Here is a 23,595-nt window from a genome sequence, read left to right as displayed (position 1 = left end):
AAAAGAATTCAGCTATTAAATTACATTAATTGGATATAAAATTTAAAGCTTAAAAATGGCGCATCATGTATGTCAGTTTTCCACTTCATCTGCGTCTTAGAGGGGTGGTTTGTTGAATACATAGTTGAATATCTCAATACACCCACATTTGGCGCTCACCTTGTCGCGTCCACCTTGGCGCGTTACTTGTCTGTCCTCCAGGGTGCTTAGGGGACGTGATGTATTACGTAGGTAGGCATTCAAATTACTTAGTCTGATGTTTTTCAAGATCAGACATTTATTAAATATCAAACATTTCTTCAGTTTATTTTTATACTAATAAATTGGCACATAATTATGAGATAACTTGGGGACATAAAGTACGTAAAATGTTATGACTAATAAGTAGGTACCTGCCTGAGACTGAGATATTGTCCGATAACTGTCTGACTTATGTATAACTATATCTAAAAATGTTTCTGCAGTTGACTTTTCCTGCCAGATATTCTAAATTAAATCCATACTTAAACGAGCAAAAGTATGGTATCACCTCTTGTGTAAAGTATGGAATCACCTTTTGTGTGTTGTTCCGAGCGAACTCAATGATTTTAATTGGATTGATAGATAAGTGTAGCTATCAGGGACCTTATTATATAAGGACCTACGTAGGTAATCTTTATATTAATCGAAATTTAATCTCGTACATAGGGTAGGTAGGTACCTACTATATTTTCACAAAATAAGCGTAACATTGCGGAATAGTTTTCGGTGTTGTTCGTTCGTGACAATGGCCATGATAGTTTTATAACCACAGAAAGCACAATCACTTTCGATTGGCTAATACTTTGACCGTGATCTCTTATCGCATACAAGAGGAATAAAATATTTTTTTCCGTAAGGTTAAGTAAGTACTTAGCTTTTTTGTAGAACCAGTCATTTCCTATTAGCTTTAATTTAGTTTATGGGATCTGGCATGGCGTGGGTATGGTATTCACTAAACGTGGCAAAGATTTTCTGGAATATGCCCTGTTCAAATTCTAAGTTTTACGCTCATGTAACCTTGATCTTTTACACATAGCAGCATGTGAATATGCCACAAAGGTTCTATCCCCTAATCCCCTTTAATCATGGTCCCTATTTTCATAGATCATTATAGACTGTAGAGATGTTATAGGCAACCGCTGTCCGCAGACTACAGGTTGTCGGCTGATAGTTTAATCGGGCTGTTAAGTATAGTAATCGGCCGATATTAAATTTCATACTTACTTCCCGAAAGAAAATTACACCGTTTTAGTATCGGCCGATTCCTCACAAAAATTAGAAGCCGAGCAAACTAACGGCCTCTGTATAAAATGAATGAATAATATCCTACCACTTCTAAATCGGTTCAGTGGTTTAAACGTGAAAAGACAGACAGTTACATACGAGTTTATAATATTAGTAGATACAGTCAACGTTAAATGTACTTCGTGACATCGTGACTCCGAAAGTTGCCAATTACCCATAAGTTGACAACACAACTTTATTCCAATTACTTATAACAAAGACTTCAAAGACTTGTTCCGAACTTTCTGGCTTCTTTAGATGTTACGAACTATTTGACGCTGACTGTACTAAGTTATGGAAGCAGGAAGATGTAGCCTTAGCCAGTCGCATCAGACATAATTAGGTATAAAACATAAAGGCAAATTAAATTATAACTCCTCAGTTGATAAAAAACAAAATATCCAAACATGTTGTCATTAAACGATAAAATCAATACATAGAGGGCAACAGAACGGCGCGAGGGGCTGCGCGACAGGTGGTCGCGTAAATAAATAAAAAATAACCTACCTGGGACTTTTCCATAAATGAAAATGAAGATTATTTTTTTCAGATGAAGTTAGGTAAAACCTAAGATGTAGGTCAATCTACGAGCCTTTACACTTACTTACAGTAACATAAACAAGAACTATTATCTAATTATTTAAACAAGAATAGGATAGTTATAATATGCTATTATTGTTTAAAATATTTGATTATTTTAAAATGATTTAATTAAATCTCAAATAAATTAGTCCCAAATGACATATTGTTTTTTTTTTTTGTAAATTGTTTTTATGTAGGTATGCCTGATTCAAAATTATTTTAAATATAATGATGGTTAGTAGGTAGCTATTACATTTATGATATCCATCAAAACATAATTTTGTCTCATGAGCCGGATCACGAGTTGATATTTGACCATGCGGGTTATGGTAAGGGTTTCTGTATGCAATTATAGTCCGCGCCAATAGACTTTAACAACATTGTCAGTCAGCGTCAAATATAGCTTGTGACCAGTAACACCCAATGTTGCCAAAATGTCCGCAACTTGTCTTTCTTACAACTGGAATACTTAAGGTTGTGTTGTCAACTTTTTGGTCACTTTGGGTGCCATGAACTACTGCATAAGTACCTACTATACTCAAATTACTTACTAGGACCATTGAAAGAGCGAATGTATATTCGCTATACCTACAAATCGAAGTTTTTTTTATCTTTAAAAAAAATTCCAGGTGCCCCCGAAGAAACCGCCTATAGAAACTTTGACCGACCAGATGTGGCTTGCAGTGAATCATCTGAACGAAACTGATGAAAACTTCGCAGGCCTTGCTGAAGACTGCCTAAAGATGATACCCATTCAACTTGGCTCCTTCAGTGTGGTACGATATTTATTATTATTTTTAATTGGTTCAACATCAAAAACATTCGTGCTAGCACCGATCCACTATATTGGGCGAGTTAATCGAAGAAGCCTATGTGATGCTTTCAGCGAATATGGAATAGGTACAGAATGTTCCATGAAATTTCTGTACAGAATATTCCGTGTAAATCCTTTTTCCAACAGGGATTGTACGCCCGGCTGTAGCTGCGGCCCCGCCTGGCCTGTTGCATTCGCTTGAAATGCCCAGATTTATTGATTTCCATGTTATGTATTAATCTTTAGGACGTATGTTGACGAGCCCGTTTCTATCCGGTCCGGCGCGGGGCCGGTGCTGGAAATGCGTGTTGATGAGCCTGCATCCAATTCTGCGATGCACCGGCCCGACAACACGCATTTCTGGCATCAACAGGCGCCGGACCGGACAGAAACCAGCTCGTCAACACACGCCCTATCTTTTTTAGCAATTGCCAACTGGCTGTTAACTGATGCACCATTATGTATTTTATTATCTTTTAGGACATACACGTGAATAAAAAAGAAAAATCAGCCCCCCTTATAAATTGGAATGAGAAACTAACTTCGTTTGAGAAACTTATGATAATCAAGAGTATTAAGGAGGAGAAATTGGTATTCGCCATCGCACAGTACGTGAGCACCAGCCTCGGCTCCGTCTTCATTGAGAGCCCCACGGTGCAGCTCAACACTTTGTAAGTAAAGTATAGATAGAGCCGTTCACGAAGAGGCGCCCCACCATTCTTCCGCTAATGTTTGAGTGTTATCGGTACACGCTAAACTATCCATGAGTGCACACTCACACTACAAGAATGACGTTCGGATTGCTCGAATCAAACTCCCTGCACCCCGCGCTTCCCTCGACCAAAAATTGGTGGGCCGCGTCTTTGTGGATGGCACGATCTATGCCCGTTTTTATTCCAATGTGGCTCGAACCCACTTAGTGTCAGCAGTTGCTGAGTTGACACAGTTAAAAGAAAATTTTTGAGTATTCTATCATTAGTAATGATTATACGTAGCAGGCATTTAGCGCATTTTATATTTTGACCCTATTGAGTATGCAGGTGAAGTAGATGACTGGTTCTTTTGTTTGTATTATAGGTGAATTTGTTAGTATTATTATAGGTTGCGAAAAAAATGTGGGATCTGATTAGGTAATTAGTGAAACAATAATGACGTTAAAACATTTATTATGATATTTGTCACTTACATACTAACAACATGAATATATTATTTTATAGGTTAATAAGATTATACATATCTATTCGTATTGATATAGATAAACCACTTATTATAATTAAGTTAATAACATATACAAAAAATAGGCTTTGATCAAATAATGTAATAAATAATTGAGTATTGAAAGTGGAGAATAAGATGGTAAATTAAATATAATTATAATTAATTATATAAAAATAATAATTACATAGAATAATAATATAAAAAATAGTAATAAAAAACGGTCGACTTGAACCTCCTACTTTTTTGAAGTCGGTAAAAAAATAATAGAAAAAGTAAAAGCTTATTATTAATGAGTTACTTACTCAATCTGATTATACAGATTACTAATTCTTAATAATAAATGTGGCATAATATGCCAAAAATTTCATATCGTTGTTTTAAACTAGACATCAATAATGCTGCAATTTTTAATAAATAACATCATGATACACAACCAATTAAGATCAATACAATCAATGAGCTTGCTAGCAAGCCTTTTTTAAATATTAGTAGTTAAAAAAAAGATAAGTATTAAAATGAATATTAGGAATAAATTACAGTTACATTTTTTACCCTGCCAATTATTACATCCCTTGGACCACCTACACACCAAATATTATTGTTTCCCAGACTGAAGAATCATAGTGTGAAGATAAATATATTATCGCCACTCTCGCCACGCATTAAATAAAGAAAATCAGCTCGCACCAGCGTTTATTTCTTTAGGGATGACAGTGAAAAGTACCCATGTAACAAGTAGGATTAAAATAAATTTGGTGTGAATGCAGGCATCAGGCAAGATGCTATATTTAATTTTTTTTTCTTTAATAATTATAACTGCAGCTTTCGTAGCTACTTGAATAAATGCTTTATTAGGAAAATTCTGTCTGAAGAAGACATCATAAAAAATTATATGTAATTATGAAACATTCTTAACTATTTAAGCTCGCAGATTGAGCTCACGGTGCGTCCATCTTAATTGGGGATATGCACCAATAATTTTATTTCAATACCGTTAAAAATCGCTGAGCAAATAAAAAAAGGTATAATGAAGCATAATTAAAAATATTTAAGTTACAGCTTTAGGGTCCCAGGCGTATTTCATGTTACGTTCCCCGAGTCCATTTAGAGCTTTAATTTCTTCTGGTGTTAATTTGAACTGAAGCGTGATATTTTCTTTCAGACGGTCTGGATGAGTAGTCTTAGGAATTACGGCAATATCGTGTTGTAGTGCCCATACAAGAAGCACTTGAGCACTTGTTGCATTATGTTTCTTAGCAATTTGGGTAACTACTGGATTGTTTAACAATTCATTATTGTCATGAGATGAGCCCCCGAAGGAGCAATATGCTTGGAGCTGTATATCATTTTCTTTGCAGAATTTTAGCAGATCATAATCATGATAGAAAGGATGCCACTCCACCTGAAACCAAAATGTATATGTATAGTAATCATTGTTGAATAGTGCTGTTTTTAAACAATAAGTATCTTACTATACTACTAACCTGGTTAACAGTGGGTGTCACGTGGCTAGACGAAATAATCTCGTCTAAATGCCGTTGGGTAAAATTAGACACCCCAATACTATTTATCAGACCCTCGTCATACATCTCTGTGAGTGTGCGCCATGTCATGTCACGCATTCTAAAGTTGCGCATATCATTGGCTGGGATGTTGGCAGTTCCCGGGAAATGTATCAAGTACAGATCCACATACTCTAAGCCCAAAAGGTCCAATGATCTTTGGTAGGCAGCACGAACACGCTCATTGCCATGGTCACTTGGTGCTGTAAAAAAAAATCAAATTAAAATAATCTTATACATTTTGTTGTCCCACAATAATATGCCAAGGTATTTTTAACTGCTACTAGAACTTACCTAGTTTCGTGGTGATGAAAATGTCATCCCTTTCAAGACCATGCTTAGGCAGTAGTGTTTCCAATGCCTCTTTTATGAGACCTTCATTATTATAAGCAGTTGCAGTGTCTGCAATAAATAAATAAAAAGTAAGTTTGTATTATAATACCTTTTGAATTTGTAGCAAAAAATTGTTTTTACATACCAAACATTCTATATCCAGCACTCAAAGCTTCATCAAAAGTTTCCACTATAATGTCTGCTTGGCGCATACGAAACGTTCCCACTGAAAAAAAGTGCTGCTTAATTTTGATTGTCCATTTACACCTTTTATGCTAAGTATTAAAATATAAAAATACTTACATCCTATCGATGGCATCTCAAGGCCATTATTCAAAACATATCTTGTAAGAAATGGTGATTCTGATGCCATTTTTTCACGTTGGGCTTTATTCCTTCTATGCCAGTACCCAGCCAACCTGCAAACAGTTCTGGTTAAAGATATTTATTTCTCAAAAAGATTTACAATGCTAATCACTTAATAGTGGAAACATTAATTTGTCTGATTAATAAACTTCACAAAACGATTAGCGCAGCAGTTGTAACTATCAGATGTGACTTTTTTATAGCAGGTAGGTGTAAATAAAATACAAGATAACTAGTATGTCACTCTGCGGCGGTGAGCATGGACAGATACAATAGTTAGTAATCCCATGTCAAATAATTGCATTAATAATTTAATCACTTAAATAATATTTAGACAACAGGCACTCATTTGTGACTCACTAACCTTACCCTCTCTATACTTAATAAAAATCAAACTCACCTGGAGCCTTTTATTGACCCTTTAGAGTCAAAAAGCTGAATCCCTTCTGGGATTCAGATGTGAAGCACAGTTAAATATAACCAGGCACGATACTCGAAAGCAACAAGTTGACCGAACAAACAGGTGGCACTACTTCAACTTGGAGACTTGGTGGCAGAGCACCGATTACACTGGACGGCGTCAATGCAATGCGACTGACGACGCGGCGCGGCGGCTCTGGAGAGAGACGAAGACTCCACTATCCGACAGACACGTCCGGACGGGGCTTCTCACTCAACGAAACAACACAACAAAACATTTTTAAAGCTGGCTGGCTGACTGACGTGCTGACATTTGCTGACATCTGTCAAACTTGTAGTGATGGGACATCGCTTATCGATGTTGGAGTATGAAAGGACATCATCCACGTTTCATATATTTTTGGTCCAAAATCAAAAGTGCCGGCCAACAAAAAAAGTGCTGTATTCTGACAGAATACGTCTGCCTTAGCATTTGTTACTATGGCACCAAAGCCCTAGCTCCACTGTGCGTAGAGTATTTGAGATCTAAAAGTCATCGACTATTCATACATTTTTTGTTCAAAATCAAAAGTGTCGGCCAATAAAAAAAAAGTGCTGTATTCTGACTAGAGGTTGCAATCGAATATTCGAATATTCGAATATTCGAATTTAGATTCCAAATTTAATATTCGAATAGTAAATTAACACGTATTCGAATATTCGAATATTACAAAAATTAACAGAAAAGATAGAACGAAGACAACTTAGTGTTTGAAAATGTGGTTGGAGGCATCAAATACATATCACCAACTAAAAGAACTAGTCATTGATGCTTCCGACTTCATTGGTGAACAATAAGTTGTCTTGCGAAACCAAGGTTCCAAATTACCTGAAAGAGACAACTTTATTGAGCAAAGTCAGCTAACGATGCTGAATACGGCAGACGGTAATGTCAACAAAAGCCGAGGTTCTGGGTGAGATCGAAAAGATTTATGGACAGCTACATACCTCCAAACCTGTTAATAACTCAGAAACAGATGCAAGTGCTAGGTTAACGCGACACTATACCAAAGACATCCCGTATATCAGCCTATACGAGATTAGGGAGGCTCTCAAACAGCTAAAGAACAACAAGGCACCGGGTGATGACGGAATAATCTGGGAGCTTCTGAACGCGGGTGGAACACCGAAACTCGTCCCGTCTTACTCTAAAGAACAACGCCAGAGGTATGGGAAAGAAGCGTGGTGATGCTTTTCTTGGACTATGAGAAGGCCTTTGATTCGATCGATACTTATGCAGTGCTGCAGTCTCTTCAGCGGTGCCGTATTGACTATCGGTATATCGAGATGCTGAAATGCCTGTACAAAAACGCTACCATGTCGAGCCGAGTACAGGAGCAGAGCACGAGAGCGATTCCTCTGCAGCGAGGCGTGAGGCAGAGAGATGTTATATCTCCGAAACCGTTAACCGCTGCATTGGCAGACGCTTTCAAGCTCCTTGAATGGAAAGGATTAGGCATAATTACCTTTCAATAGCGAATACATCACTCAGCTTCGGTTTGCTGACGATATTGTGATCGTGGCAGAATCGCTTGAAGACCTTGGCACAATGCTCGAAGACCTTAATCGAGTCTCTCAACAGGCAGGCCTTCGGATGTACGTGGACAAAACGAAGCTTAGGTCCAACGTCTATGTTTTGGTTAGAGCTCGATTCTCGAGAATGTTGACAAGTATGTCTTCCTCTGACAAACGATTCGGCTAGGTAGATTAAATTTCGAGAAAAGGGTACATCGTCGAATCCAACTCGGCTGGGCAGCGTTCGGGAAACTATACAACATCTTTTCGTCCAAAATACCTCAGTGCCTAAAGACGAAATTCTTCAATCAGTGTGTGTTACCTCTACCAGTGATGGTACACGGCTCGGAAACGTGGCCTCTTACAATAGGTCTTATAAATAAATTAAAAATTGCACAGCGTGCTATGGGGAGGGCTATGCTCAGGGTTTCTTTACGAGACAGAATCAGAAATGAGGAGATCCGTAAACGAACTAAAGTCGCTGACATAGCCCGACGGATTAGCAAGCTGAAATGGCAATGGGCAGATCACATAGTACGCTGAAATGATGGCCGATGGGGCAGCAAGGTTCTGGAGTGGAGGCCACGTACCAAAAAGCGCAGCGTGAGACGTCCACCCACAAAGGTGGACCAAATACCTCATATAGGTAGCGGGAAGGCGCTGGATACAGGCCGCTGCCAATCAGTCATTGTGGAAGTCATTGGGAGAGGCCTATGTTCAGCAGTGGACGTTCTATGGCTGAAATTATGATGATGATGAGAATTTTATAACTGTTTTAAAAACTATATTGTTAAATAGTTAAAATATAGTTCCTAAAGCAATAAAACATTGATAATTTAAGTACATTTTATTTTTTTTGAAAGTATTCGAATATTCGAATAATATTCGAATATCACTGAAAAAATATTCGAATATTCGAAATAGAAATCTATCGAATATTTGCAATCCCTAATTCTGACAGAATACGTCCGCCTTAGCATTTGTTACTATGGTCAGGCCTGTTCATCTCCGCGAGTTTACATCGAAAACAAAACACGCACGATTGCCCCCTACAAGAGTACTATTCGACAAGGCCTCACATACGAGCGAACATTGACTCACGCACGCGTATTCTTGTGTATGATGGAAAAAAATAAAGAAAATGGTGTACTAAATACTGTGCAGTATTTAACTGCCTAAATAATAATAAAAACACAGAATGTACTTTTTTAAGTTGCCTGAAGACACTGAGAGGTAAATAAGTAGTTAATATTATTCATGATAATTCATGCTAAATCATGTATTTCCTCCGCCATTTTCTGCAGATTGGCACCTCACGTCACATCATTTTACCGAAGTCAGCCCTATAGCTTCGGCGCAGTACCGATCACTGACGTTTGTCAACAAAACTTCTGACAAATTTGCTTGACTCTTGAGACAAGCTAAATTACACCATATTGTTAATGACATTGAGCATACATTTTTTTAAATACCTTCGCGAAGTAAAACTTCTGTACGTAGTACTTATTATTATTCTGTGCTATGGTACCAAAGCTGTAGCATCACTGTGCGTCGAGTATTTGAGATCTAAAATTCATCGACGATTCATACATTTTTTGTTCAAAATCAAAAATGTCGGCCAATAAAAAAAAAGTGCTGTATTCTGACAGAATACGTCCGCCTTAGCATTTGTTACTATGACACCAAAGCTGTAGCACCACTGTGCGTCGTAGTATTTGAGATCAAAGTCAGTCGTTTCATATATTTTTAGAAATCAAATACTACGATGCACAGTGGTGCTACAGCTTTGGTGCCATAGTAATAAATGCTAAGGCGGACGTATTCTATCAGAATACAGCACTTTTATTTTTTGGCCGGCACTTTTGATTTTGGACCAAAATGGATGATGTCCTTTTTTGCAGCAAAATGTTCAATTCAAATATTTATTCATAGTTGGAAATAAGAAAGAATTGATAAATTAAATTGATATTCATTCAAACGCATACATTAATGTAGTTTTTCTTCTTTATTCCCATTGGTATTATTCATAATAAAGAAGATCGGTCATCTGTGACTTAGACCCGACAGAGACGAGACATACCTACCTCAGTTTTTTTGTTAGTTCTTAAATAGTTAAATTACATAGTTTTTGTGTAACGCCTGAACAAAAACATAGGGCATTATTTTGGTGTAAGACATACATTTCGAATATAAAAAATATATAGGTACTTTTAACTATTTAAAAAATGACAAAAAACTGGGGTTCTTTATCAATTTGCGACGTCTCGTAGCATCAAGATAGACTATTAGGCGTATTTGAAAGGATAAATCTTAAAACTGAAAATTATTAAAAATTTGTATCAAATCAAATATGAAAAGTTATAACAAAGTTAAATATGAAAGTGTAGATTTGTGTACTCCACCACTTTTTTTTTTTTTCAATTAGGTACTTTGAACTACTTTTACCGCCTCTGTGCCTCTGTGGTCTAGTGGTACGCCTTTAGACACAGAAATCCTGGGTTCGATTAGCCAAACGGCTAATCTGAAAATCATTTGACGGCGCCTATTAACAGTTAACGTCCTATGACTGAAATGCTGATGATGTAGACTAGGCCTCCTACTAGGCAGCATTTTTCCAATATGGTGGGGCGAGCGGCAACCATACTTACGAGGTCGCAATGTTGAAATTCGTAAAGAGCACATCTATCACACGAAATCTATATAAATACCATTTTTCATTACCCTTGGAAAACTTTCCAGATAACGCCATTATTTTGTACCAAATGACTGGACTAAAATTTGGGCGTAAAATAAGAACAATATATTATTATCTCTCGTTTAGAATTTCCTAGGAAATTTATAAATTTGCGGTTCTTGTTATTTTCCGGTGACACATATCGTCAGTTGCAGGTTCACTTGGGGTAACTGACAAAATACGGTTTTTGAGTTAAATATACAGTTTTTCATAGTTTTTTCTGCTCTTTCGAATGGTATAACATGTAAAAAAAAATTAGCTTTAAAAAAAATTACAATTACATGGACATTTTCAACTTGTCAGATTTCCTTCACAATTTTGGTGTGACTGACATTGTAATAATTTTAACAGGTTGAATCGGTGTATCTGTCTGTAATAATGTAAAAATTTTGCTACAAAATTTTGCAATTACACTGATTTGCTAAGGTTTATAACATAAAATAAAATAGGAAATTTAGAAAGTTTTAAGGCAGATTACATTATTATAAAACCACTAGTATCAGTTAAAGAAGTTAAACTTAGCTTAACAAAAAAAATATTGAAATTAAGCAAACTTATCTTCCTCCCCTAGCTTGGATGTCACTATTTATTTAAAAATAGGTGCACATAATATTTTCTTGATTTTCGTGGCTTTTTAATATTTTTGACTAAATAAAATAAAAATTCCTTCTAATAAAATTGTAATCAAATTAAAGAAATCGACGAAAAGTTATTTTTTTCATTAATTCTCTTGTTTTTTAATAATACTTTTAAATAAATTATACAGCAACTAAGTAAACAAAAACGAGCAAATGTATCAAATTTAATCAAATTATTTTAACTTTGGACAAATACACCAATTTGACCTATGTTTTTTCCAAAAGTAACTGTCAAAAGTACAAAAAATCATTGGTGTAACTGCCAATTTATTTCGTTAACTAACTTAACATATTAGATAGGTAATTGTTTTTATTTGATCTAAAACCGCGTAGAATTCTAAGCACTTCTGTAAAAACAGATCCAAAAAAGTTTAAATAGGGAAAAAAATCCGATTTAAGACGAAAAAAAAACTATAAACGGCTCTACTGAAAAACCGTATTTTGTCAGTTACCCCAAGTGAACCTGCAACTGACGATATAACACAGGAGCAAATAACTAAAATGTATAGGGTGTTTTTTAGAGGTATAGAACTTTAAAATGAAATAAAATATGTAAAAATATGTTTGATTCACATTGTATTGGTTTTGTTTAAAAGATGTTCTTATGCCATTTATGCTTCAAAATGATTTCGGGCCAAAGGGCGCCACAGTTGGCTCAAATGTAGCGTAATCTACTTAGATGTCTAATTTTCAATTTTTCTTTCGAGCAACTGAGGCCATACATCGGCAATAACGCGACTAATGTTGGCATTAAATTCCGTAGTTTATCTGCGCATTAGTGGACTTCACATATACCCAGAGAAAATAATCCGTATGTGTGAGATCACCCGATTGTGGAGGCAAATTCAAAGATCCATCGAGTGAAATCATGCGCTCATCGAATGTTTCCCGCAATAATATCATAATAAAATAAAATCTTGTTGAAACCATAGCACTGCCACATTAATATTATTCATCTGAGGAATGAAAATTTACGAAAATTACGTCGACCGTAATATGGACGTTTGTATGGAAAACTGAACCATGGTTTGCAATGCAAATGTTGTTCTGAAGTAATTCTATTTAATTATGAAATTGCAAAACATACTGTCCACAAATGTACCACCAACTATCAAATTAACTATCACTAGAAACAGTGTAACCAATTTAAAGTTGTATACCTCTAAAAAAACACCCTTTATAAGTAGGTACCTAATCAGTTATGTGACTATAATATGTGGCATATTATTGCCTAATTCTATTGAAAACAGAGTTTCCTGATGTACTGTGCACTGTACCAATAAACTACATAGTTATTTGCTTTTCTTTTCAGATATGCAGATACGGCGTCGAACATACCTTTGGTGTTCGTTTTAAGTACGGGATCAGATCCATTTGGAGCTTTTCAGAAATTTGCTACAGAAATGGGGATGCGAGAACGCGTGCATTCAATTTCATTAGGTCAAGGTCAGGGACCTGTTGCAGAAAAGATGATCAATGGTGCTAAACCTAAAGGCGATTGGATTTTCTTACAAGTATAAAATTAGATTATTTAATTCTACCTATTGTCTGGACTCAAAGTTAAAGAAAATGTTTTAATTATAATAAATCATTTTCAGAACTGCCATTTAGCGGCCTCGTGGATGATGAGTTTAGAACTAATAGTTGCAAATTTATCTAGTGAGCAAGGTGCACCGCATCCAGATTTTAGACTATTTTGTAGTTCAATGCCGACACCCAAATTTCCTGTATCTGTTTTACAAAATTCTGTAAAAGTCACTAATGAACCTCCGAAAGGCCTAAAAGCTAATGTGAAACGAGCTCTCATTGAAATGGAAGAAGATTTCTTCGAAAATCATGGTATTTTTGTATGAATCAATCATCATAATTTTATTTCAAATTCATTATCAATATTAATAGGTATACCTACAATTATTTACAGTGCTAGGACAAGATTGGCGAACAATGTTATTTGGAATTTGCATGTTCCACGCTATAATACAAGAGAGAAAGAAATTTGGTCCCCTTGGTTGGAATATTACATATGAATTTAATAACAGTGATAGAGAATGTGCTATGCTTAATTTGCAAATGTTTTGTGAAGATGGTCATATTCCATGGGATGCACTAGAATACATTACTAGTAAGTGAAATGAGTATTTTCTTGTAATATCATTTGTGTCAACAGACTTTTTCATCTTGTGAATAATAATGATGTAGGTAAAGTTCATGATCACTTTCGTGAAATGTAAGAACTGTAACTAAAGTTAATTGATGCTTTAGGTTCCATCACCTATGGAGGTCGTGTGACAGACATGTGGGATCAACGTTGTCTAACAACAATTTTAAAACTTTTCTTTTCGCCACCTACTTTGGAAGATGGTTACACTTATTCCCGTTCTGGGAGATACTATTGTCCTAGAGCAGAAAAACTGGAAATTGTCCGAGAATACATAGATAGTCTACCAGTAATCGAAGATCCAGAAGTATTTGGAATGCATGAAAATGCAAATATAGCTTTTGAGGTAAGTCCATTTACTTAAAAGTTAAAATATTTGATTCAGGAACATAGTACTTAAACGAGTCTATTTAATGAAGTTAGCGATTCATTAATAAAATTATATTAATAATTTATTTGTTTGCAGAACAAAGAAACGAACACATTAATTCAGACAATAGTAGACGTGCAGCCTCGATCTGGTGGTGGTGGTGGTGGTGATACACCCGATCAGATAGTATGGCGCATATGCGATCAAACTCGTTCTGTTGTCTCACATAAAATAGACAAATCGTTAATTAATCCTGATCTCATGCTTCCCGATGACGTAGGTCAGCTACAGTCACTAACTACGGTTTTATTGCATGAAACTGACAGGTTTAATACATTACTTGGCTTAATACATTCGTCTCTAAATGAATTGCAGAAAGCGATAAAGGTTCGTAATATATCTTTTTAGTAAGATTTTCATTATTTTATACATATTTTATGAAAATACCTATATTATTCCAGGGTATTGTGGTTATGTCCGAAGCTTTTGAAGAAGTGTTTACGGCATTTTTAAACAATAAAGTGCCTGCTATGTGGCATAAAAAAGGATATAATTCTTTGAAATCCTTGGGAAGCTGGATTCATGATCTTATTCTCAGAATTGATTTTGTCGAAGTAAGTTTACCCATAAAACTGAAAAATTTTACTAGAGACCTTGTTCGATTCTATAGCAATATCAAACGCGTACTTTGCTTCCCCTTTTTGTTTTTATCTTTAAGTTTATCAAATCTTTAGAAACTAGGTAGCAACATTCTTGAAAATCTTATTTTATGATTTTTATAGAAGGTACTTTATATAATTTTACAAATAACGAATATTTATTTGATTTCAGAAGTGGCTTGTTGATGGCAAACAGCCCAGCAGCTGGGTATCTGGGTTATTTTTCCCTCAAGGATTATTAACGGGATCTTTACAGTCATATGCACGGCGTTATCGAGTGCCTATAGATGCACTGTTGTTCGATTTTCATCCTATACCATTTTTCCTTCCACAAGAGGATGTGTATAAATACAATAAAAGGAAAAATAAGGTACGTTATCTAAAATGTGAGTAGGTAATAAATAAATACATTATCGATATTTATTAAGCTATGGGTGGCACATCACTGTCTGAACTACTGCGCATATGCCACGCGCACGTTGGCTTTGAGAATAATTCGATTTTAATTATCTGATCGAGCCTTTTTTATAATGTGCGCGTAATTTAAAAAGTACATAAAATGATTGCCTTCGAATATTTAAAAGCATGCCATGTTCATCACATTTTTTTAATGCTGAAGCAGGAGAACTCTGACTGAATAGCCAGATTGAAGTATCAACAAAATCGCATTACGAACTCGCACTAATCGTAACAAATCCCAGCACTACTTTATGTATATGTATTATTATGCAGGCAGAATAGTATGCCACCTACTAAATTCAAAAATACTTTTTAAGCGCTTCTCTTATTGTACTGCTGCTACGAATTAGGATTACGGATGGAACTCACTAATTTCCTTAACGATAAAGACGCACTCATGGTCATGGCAAATAAGTAGCGAATGATAGGCATTTTCTGTTTCGCTATTCGTATCACCGATTAATACAATCGCAATGTAGGTAAAGTACCTATTAATAAGATAACCTGGGTTAGCGAGGGATTATTAGAAAACTAATTTTATTGTACTGTGGGTCTTCCTACTTACCACCAGGATGACGGGAGTCCTAGCGTCTACGGAGATTTGGAACTGCCCGAAGACGGAGTCAACATTCACGGACTCTTCATAGACGCTGGGCGCTGGGACATGCAAAGAAACTGTCTTGTAGATGCTCTACCAGGTTTGTATTTATGTGATGATATTAAAATATTTAAAATCATCTGAAAGCTTCGATTATAGCAATGTGTTTTATCATGTTTCTATTGGTATTGCTCACTAAGTAAATGATGATAAGAAATACAGTCGTCAGCAGATAAACTTTGGCTATGTTCGAAATAGTATGATTAATTCGCGTTGAAAATTGAGTGGCAGAATCTCATGCTCTCTCATTGGTTCAGACTCGGACAAGATGGCTAAGTTTTTCTCGCAATGGGCCAGGTACGGCTTTGCTTGAAATAGCGGTCAGATGAGTACGGTCGTGTTATCTGAACAAACAGGGCAGATGAACCCGCCGCTGCCGGTGGTGTGGTTCCAGCCGGTGCTGGAGCTGCCCAAGCCCGACCCGCGCTACGAGACGCCGCTGTACAAGACGTCGGAGCGCGCGGGCACGCTGTCCACGACCGGGCACAGCACCAACTTCGTGCTGCCCGTGCTGCTGCCCGCCACCCAGCCGCCGCCCTTCTGGATCATCCGCGGCACGGCGCTGCTCACCCAGATCACGGACTAGGCCCAACTACTCATCCACTGAAGTAAGCCCAACCATTTGTTTATCAAAAGATTATTAGCGATTCTAATGGTGCGTCCACACTGGGCGAACGGGCTCACGCGGCACGCTGGTCATCCTGCGCTCACCCTGCTCTTGAGTGAGCAGGATGTCGAGTTTGCCGCGCGAGCCCGTTCGCCCAGTGTGAACGCACTATTACTACTAAGCTAAATATACAGCGTGTTCTTTTTATGCTTGATCAAACAATAAGGGCTGATTCTAATGCTCAAATGCAATAACTTACCAAAGTTCAAATATTTAAAAGACAACCTTTCTATGCAAATTTTCATCGGCAATCAGTCATGTAGTATGGGAATGTTAATTTTTTTAAGAATTTGATATTGGTTCTGTAGGAAAAGTAGTTGTATTTGAGTAGAATCAACCTTTTTTTACTGAATAACACCCTGCATAATAATGGTTCCTTGTGTCAGGAGTGTAGTCATCGGCAGCCCGATACCGACACCGTTGGGCTATTATCCTCATATTAGAAGCAGCATTGGCTTATTGCAACTTGATTTCGCTTTGCTTCGCCAGCTTTGCTAAATATGTTTCGCAACAAAACATAAGTTATACCTTTGCTCATCTGGTAGTTCTGGTTTAATCATTGCTTAACTTATTAATTATAAAAAGCAGTCGATTATTATTAAGGATAAATGAGTATTTAAAGTGTTTCCTCTTATAGGTGGAGCACTTCACTCGCAGGAAGGAAGAATACAAAACAAATACATAACTGTGTTTAATATTACTTGTTTTACGCGCATTTATTATGATTCGCAAATAATACCTTCTGCACATTTTTTGTTTAAAATCTTTAAAGAATTGAATACCTAAGTTATTAAAATAATGAATGTGAATCTCATTACTTATAAATGTTATAATTAGGATTTAGGAATGAAGTATGCGTCTGCAAGGAGTAGACTGTGTACATTAGTATTTTTTTTATTACAAATCGTATAACGCACCTCATATTATACTAGCAGCTGTACGATGCAAGTAGGAGACGTACCTACCTACCACTTTTATTTATTTTATTTGTCTTGTACTTACTTGTTACTTCAATTTATAAACGGTTTGAATTAGAATTCGTTATACGATTTGAAATAAAAGCAAGCATTTTCACTTATTTTGATTACTTTAACTCATTTTAGTAAGATTTATTTTGTAATTGTTTTAGATGGATGTTACTTCCAATATAATTTTATGCACTTGTTATTTTTGGAATAGTTGTAACTTTATCCGTGTTAATAAATTAATTTATAGCAGTTGCTCTATTTTCTAAACCAGATTGTTTCAAAAAATGACAACACAGTTTTGTTTGCTTCCAAATTCCAACAACATTCGCACACAGCTAGTCTGATTAGGTACATACAAATAATAACAATATTATGTCCAAAATGTAATATTAATAAGCTTGAGAAATTAAGTTACAAGCGGACACATAATACGATCCAACTGAAAAGGGAGAAGAACAGTATTAATACTAATGATATTTATTGAAACTGATTTATTTATTTAAACAGGTTAAATCTTCGTATTTCGAACAATGTCGGAAAACAAAAGTATGATTATGGAGAACATGGAAAAAAAATTAACTGGCGAGTTCCCTGTGTGGAGGCGACGCGGAGGGCGCTGTCGCGTTATGTTCACATTTACTACACTAAGGTTACGGCGGGGAAGTGACAGGTCCCCACTGAAACACTACACTACAAGACAACAAAGCCACGGCTACAGCCACACTCACTCTATAACTTATAACTGAGAGACCTGCATAATTGGGCCCTAAATAATGCGCGCAAGGATTGTGGGTCATTCCCTAAACCCGAGAAGCAAGTAATAACAATAAGAACTTATACTAATAAGACGGTTAACGGACTGTTTGCTGAACACATGAGGCAGTCTTCAATCATCGTAAATTACATACTAAATAGGCTGCCGTTTAACTGTTTGTTGTCTACACCGCGCGGGGCCGAGTTGGATATTGTATCTCATTATCATCAATCAGATACAACAGTTTCAAATGCACTCCTCCCTCTGCCCCCGCACCTTTTTAGCCATTAACAGAAACGTTAAAACGAAGCACTTTAGTTACTGTAATTTGGTTGGAGTCTACACCGGCTCTTTAGGAGTTCCTTGCAGACACTTATGAAAGTTTTCGAAAAACCTGTGAAGAATATACAATCTGAAGTATGTTGTACTAACATGTGTTAGTACTTCACTTTGAATCCAGTTTGTTTTTGAACAAACTAATTCTGCAGGAGTATTAAAAACTTTTCAGTGTCTTTTAGGTAATCATATCTAGAGCAAGATGCAGCCAGATTTATCCACCCCACTCCCATTTTAAGTCCGAAGCGGGTGGAGGAGCTAGAATGTTTTTGTAAGTCCCACGCGGCGATAGAGACATGGCGTATGTTGGGAAAAAAACGCACAAATAATGAAAAACAATGTAAGATGCTTTTTAACAGGTTTACTGTCCAGTTAAATGTAACAATTAAAAATCCATAGTTATGTGCCACAACAGGTCAGGTGGACGGTAAACCAGCTAAAATCTACCAATCTCGATGGTAGGTTCAATTCTTTCGCTCAGTTAATGACTTTCAATCCTTACGCACATCCTAAACAATATAAATAAGTGTAATTATAAACAGCGTGCACCTAAATAATTACATTTTAAACTCCACACAGAGACAGACCTACTCGTACATAAACATTAAACATATGTATATTTATTACTATTATTACGTGTGAAAGTGAATGAATATCACAGTACTTAATTCTGTTAATTTATACAGGTCGGTGTCAAAATATAGCAGTTTTATTGTTAGCTTACATAATATTAAAAAAGAAATTAGAAGGACCTAGACCGGAGCTCGTACCTAACTAATGATTCGCTAATGTTACTTGTAACAAATAGAGTTCCCTTGGCTTCTCTTGTGTTGCGCCCTCAAGTCGAAAGCATGCAAAGTAATTGTGATCCGTATTAATTATGCTTATATGATTTATAATAAAATCAACTAATATAACTACATGAATTTGTGGTTACTATAATAATATTAATTATTAAAAATTCCTGTTCTTTACAAAGTTTACACAAGGATTGGTCAAAAATGAAGGTCTGTAATGAACAACGCCGCTCTGCCCGCGCGGGCAGTGTTGGCTAACACATTAGCTATTATTATTAGTTAACTGTAATGAAAATGAATGGCTTACATAACAACTACATAATATAAAAACAAACTTCTAAGAAAGTATTATTTAATAATTTAAATCTTTACAATAAACACATTACAAAACACTGTACCCTTACAACTGACCAATGAAAAGTATCACTATAAACCATCTCGTGAACTCGCTGTAATAGAATATGAATTATTGTAAGCCGGCGCCGGGCGGGCCCAGTCGGGCCGCGGGCCTCTACTTAACCTACCTACAAACGATAATTTTATTACCATATCCACTCTCATAAAGATACAAATGAAAAGTCAAAACGAAGCTAATCCGCTTGGGCGTCAAGAACAAGTGTGTGTGGTGTGAGGGCCAGTGTGTTAACTCTATAGAAATGTACTTAGGATTTGGTGAACATTCCAAAAGAATATGAAAGTTGGAATCAGATTTTGTGTCAGTCAAATAATATTCAGTTATGGACTGTCAAGTTGAGCCCTCAGTTCTAATATCGCTCGATTATTTGTCTTTTACAATTCTTTTCGAATGTTCACTAAATCCGAAGCACATTTTTCAAATAATTTTAACAAAGACAAATTTAAACACCACACGCACACAAGAGTCGTCGGATACGCTACACAGAAATAAGATCGGCCAATTCGGCGAACCTTACGAGAATGAATGCTTAAAATTTAACATCAAATCACACAACACAACAGTAATCATTCGATCTAAATTACATAGAAAAAGAACGGAATGAACAATGTTTAGCATTGACTGGTGAAGTGCCCCCACGAGGGCGGGGCTTGCAGCGCGGGGGGCGGGGCGGCGGCGCGGCGCGCGGGCCCTAGTCCTCCGACATGAAAGAGTTCTGCGACTTGAGCTCCTCCAACCGCGAAATCTGCTGGCGCAGGTACATTATCCTGCGGGAAACAAACTCGTCGAGTACTCAACACAGGCAATCTCGCGCTACTGATAGGAACTCTTTGTAAACTGCCAACACACACACCTTGTTTACTCAATGAGTTATCATGACCAAGTGTATGACATATGAGCTGTCAATTTAAGCGATTGTTGTAGGTCAAAATGATTTCAGGGGTTCCTATTACTTGCCGCTTTATTCATCGGTTTCGCAAGCCGAATTTATGTTACACTAGCGGCCGCCCGCGACTTCGTACGCGTGGATCTCGTTTTACCCCCCCTTCATCTATCTTACGCGGTTCAGATTTTTTCATACAATTTTTTTTCCCGCTAACTCCCGTTCCCGTGGGAATTTTGCAATATCCTGTTGTAACTAAGCTGTAAGTTTACTAAGGTACCTGCATGCCAAATTTCAAGCGTCTATCTTACGCGGCTTAGATTTTTTCATACAAATGTTTTTTCCCGCTAACTCCCGTTCCCGTGGGAATTTTGCAATATCCTGTTGTAAGTAAGCTTTAAGTTTACTAAGGTACCTGCATGCCAAATTTCAAGCGTCTAACTTAAGCGGTTTAGATTTTTCATACAAATGTTTTTTCCCGCTAACTCCCGTTCCCGTGGGAATTTTGCAATATCCTGTTGTAACTAAGCTTTAAGTTTACTAAGGTACCTGCATGCCAAATTTCAAGCGTCTAACTTAAGCGGTTTAGATTTTTCATACAAAAGGATTTTCCCGCTAATTCCCATTCCCGTGGGAATTCCTAAGTATCCTATAACCTGCCCAGGAGTATGAAGAATAATTGTACCAAGTTTCGTTAAAATCCGTCTAGCAGTTTTTGTTTCTATAAGGAACATACAGACAGACAGACAGACAGACAAAAATTTTACTGATTGCATTTTTGGCATCAGTATCGATCACTAATCACCCCCTGATAGTTATTTTGAAAATATATTTCATGTACAGAATTGACCTCTCTACAGATTTATTATAAGTATAGATTACGCTCGTTCTGATATCTGAAAAATCTGGAAGACTGGAATAGAGATTGTTTAATTTGTTTGAAAACTTACTTTTGTTCCTGTAACGTTGCTTGTATCTCGGTGTGGCGGACCACCGAGCGCGAGCACTTGAGCTCGGCCGACACGCGCGTGCACTGCAGGCAGCCCAGCTGGTACGCCTCCTCCGTGAACTTGCTCGCCTGTAACAGATGTTGTAATGGAATCTACTTTTACCCGTCCTCAGATAATTCATACGGTATTTCAATAACGTTACATCGCATACCCGCGTCCTTTTCTGCTGCATATGGTTGGATAAAAAGATTTTGAACGTAATTGTGTCCTTTCAGATTTTTAAAAGTAAGTAGGTTACACAAAAGCATCAGATTAGTGTATTATAAAGTATAGTAAGCTTTCAATGAAATACATTAGGCGAAATATGAAAAAATAAAATTTCAATTAGAGAGTCGTAAATCTCTTCTATTTCTAACGGCCATCAATTTTATTCCCAATTTTGTAAGTTAGGTACATAAAATACAAAAAAAAAAACATAAGCATACAAGTGTCTCAAATCTCAATGAATTTACACGTCATGCTTTTTATGACAATAAACCGATAAGTCAAATATGGCCATGGCAAAGATGTCAGTGATCGTCACCGTTGACGGGTCTGCTTAGGTAGTTACCTGTTTCTCCAGTATGTCGGCCGCCCAACCCGTGACGTGGCCCATGAGGTCGGCGCGCACGTAGTTGACGAGCGACGGCGTGAGCATGGGCGCGGCGTGGTGCAGCGCGCCGCCCACCACCGACGAGTAGCTGCCCAGGCATTCCACTGCCACAACATTGGTAAATGTTAATCATTATCCCCCTTACTAAAAAAGTTACACAGTTGTTGAACACTGTTTTAAAATGACATTTCCATACCAAACGTCACTTTAAAACACTGTTCAACGAGCGTGTAAGTTTTATTAGTAAGGGGGTATGTTGTTTTCTGTTATTATAGCTTTTACGTTCTAGTATTACACAGTAGGAAACTACCACTGCTTTTACACAAAAAATATTAATACCAGCCAAGGTGGTTGGCAGTCGATCTCTGGTATAGATTGTTTCATCCATGAAGACGCGCTCCCCCACTTTTTGGGCGAGGGAAGCGCGGGGTGCGGGGAGTTTGATCCGAGCAATCCGAACGTCATTATTGTAGTGTGCGTGTGCACTCATAGATACAGTAGTACACAATTAATAAGGCTCACCGATGTACCTGCGCAGAAGACGAATTTAAGTAGCGCGGGAAATGCTGTTGACCAATCGGGATACTCCACGCACGGCGCGTCTTCTTCCTGTGCCGGTATTGGTCCGTCGCCGCGTCATGTTTGCGCGCGCTGTGACACATGTTAGTCAGCCGCCATACTCTAGAGTGCGTAGACGCGTTGCAGACAAAAGTACACTTAGTGGCAAAATAAGTGTTTTATTTTTGTGAGCCTCCAATCTCCGTACATCTTCACATTCACAATTCATTCATAGATTCAGCATTCACTCTTCTCACATTCGGAAATTCAAATATTTATTTGCCATTTAGTAGAGTACAGTATATTAAAGGTGTTATGATAAATAAAATAAAGTTCATTATCGTAATTCGCTACAATTATATGTAGCATGCAAATATTAACATTTCTAAATTATGGATTAAATACATCCCACAAAAATAATCCTACTAATATTATAAATGCGAAAGTTTGGATGTCTGGATGTTTGTTACTCTTTCACGCAAAAACTACTGAACGGATTTTGATGAAACTTTACAGTATTATTGTTTATAACCCAGAATAACATAATATAGGCTATAAGTTATGACGATCTATGACAAACTAAATCTCACGCGGGTGAAACCGCGGGCAAAAGCTAGTAAATAAATAAATACATATTAGAAGCGTACATTGCTCCGATCGATTCCAAAGTATGTAACAAAAGCACTTGTGTTATGGAAATCGGGAACAACGACGGGTACCACAAGTGTATTTATAATTTGTTTTTTAAGAAGTCTATTTATTTATTTAAATACTCTATTAAACTT

General features: G+C 36.8%; 3 protein-coding genes across 3 annotated transcripts in view; 1 reads left to right on the top strand and 2 right to left on the bottom strand.

Moving 5' to 3' along the window:
* The window catches only part of LOC135086570 (dynein axonemal heavy chain 6), a 91,662-nt gene extending 73,970 nt beyond the window's left edge, over positions 1 to 17,692 (top strand). Inside the window, exons 56-67 of the mRNA XM_063981321.1 lie at positions 2,517 to 2,663; positions 3,182 to 3,372; positions 12,839 to 13,040; positions 13,125 to 13,365; positions 13,448 to 13,648; positions 13,789 to 14,030; positions 14,151 to 14,441; positions 14,516 to 14,668; positions 14,886 to 15,083; positions 15,744 to 15,870; positions 16,187 to 16,438; positions 17,135 to 17,692. Of these exons, the coding sequence (XP_063837391.1) occupies positions 2,517 to 2,663; positions 3,182 to 3,372; positions 12,839 to 13,040; positions 13,125 to 13,365; positions 13,448 to 13,648; positions 13,789 to 14,030; positions 14,151 to 14,441; positions 14,516 to 14,668; positions 14,886 to 15,083; positions 15,744 to 15,870; positions 16,187 to 16,416 (2,223 nt within the window). The 3' untranslated portion in view covers positions 16,417 to 16,438; positions 17,135 to 17,692. The remainder of the gene's footprint in view (positions 1 to 2,516; positions 2,664 to 3,181; positions 3,373 to 12,838; positions 13,041 to 13,124; positions 13,366 to 13,447; positions 13,649 to 13,788; positions 14,031 to 14,150; positions 14,442 to 14,515; positions 14,669 to 14,885; positions 15,084 to 15,743; positions 15,871 to 16,186; positions 16,439 to 17,134) is intronic.
* Positions 4,311 to 6,920, bottom strand: LOC135086573 (uncharacterized oxidoreductase YtbE-like). The gene is made up of 6 exons (XM_063981324.1): positions 6,581 to 6,920; positions 6,118 to 6,233; positions 5,960 to 6,040; positions 5,776 to 5,883; positions 5,404 to 5,684; positions 4,311 to 5,321 (listed from the first exon to the last, which is right to left on the bottom strand). Exons 2-6 carry the CDS (start codon positions 6,185 to 6,187, stop codon positions 4,968 to 4,970), a joined length of 894 nt encoding a protein of 297 aa, XP_063837394.1. The 5' UTR covers positions 6,188 to 6,233; positions 6,581 to 6,920; the 3' UTR covers positions 4,311 to 4,967.
* Positions 17,693 to 17,941: 249 nt separating the features above from the next.
* LOC135086698 (WW domain-containing adapter protein with coiled-coil homolog) overlaps positions 17,942 to 23,595 on the bottom strand; it is a 30,181-nt gene continuing 24,527 nt past the window's right edge. The window contains exons 8-10 of the mRNA XM_063981474.1: positions 22,211 to 22,356; positions 21,601 to 21,728; positions 17,942 to 20,534 (exon numbers count right to left, since the gene is read on the bottom strand). Of these exons, the coding sequence (XP_063837544.1) occupies positions 20,459 to 20,534; positions 21,601 to 21,728; positions 22,211 to 22,356 (350 nt within the window). The 3' untranslated portion in view covers positions 17,942 to 20,458. The remainder of the gene's footprint in view (positions 20,535 to 21,600; positions 21,729 to 22,210; positions 22,357 to 23,595) is intronic.

The sequence above is a fragment of the Ostrinia nubilalis genome, chromosome Z (assembly GCF_963855985.1).
Source record: "Ostrinia nubilalis chromosome Z, ilOstNubi1.1, whole genome shotgun sequence".
In the NCBI taxonomy this organism is placed as follows: Eukaryota; Metazoa; Arthropoda; class Insecta; order Lepidoptera; family Crambidae; genus Ostrinia; species Ostrinia nubilalis.
The sequence above is the reverse complement of the archived record's forward strand: the minus strand, read 5'-3'. Positions and strand labels throughout refer to the sequence as shown.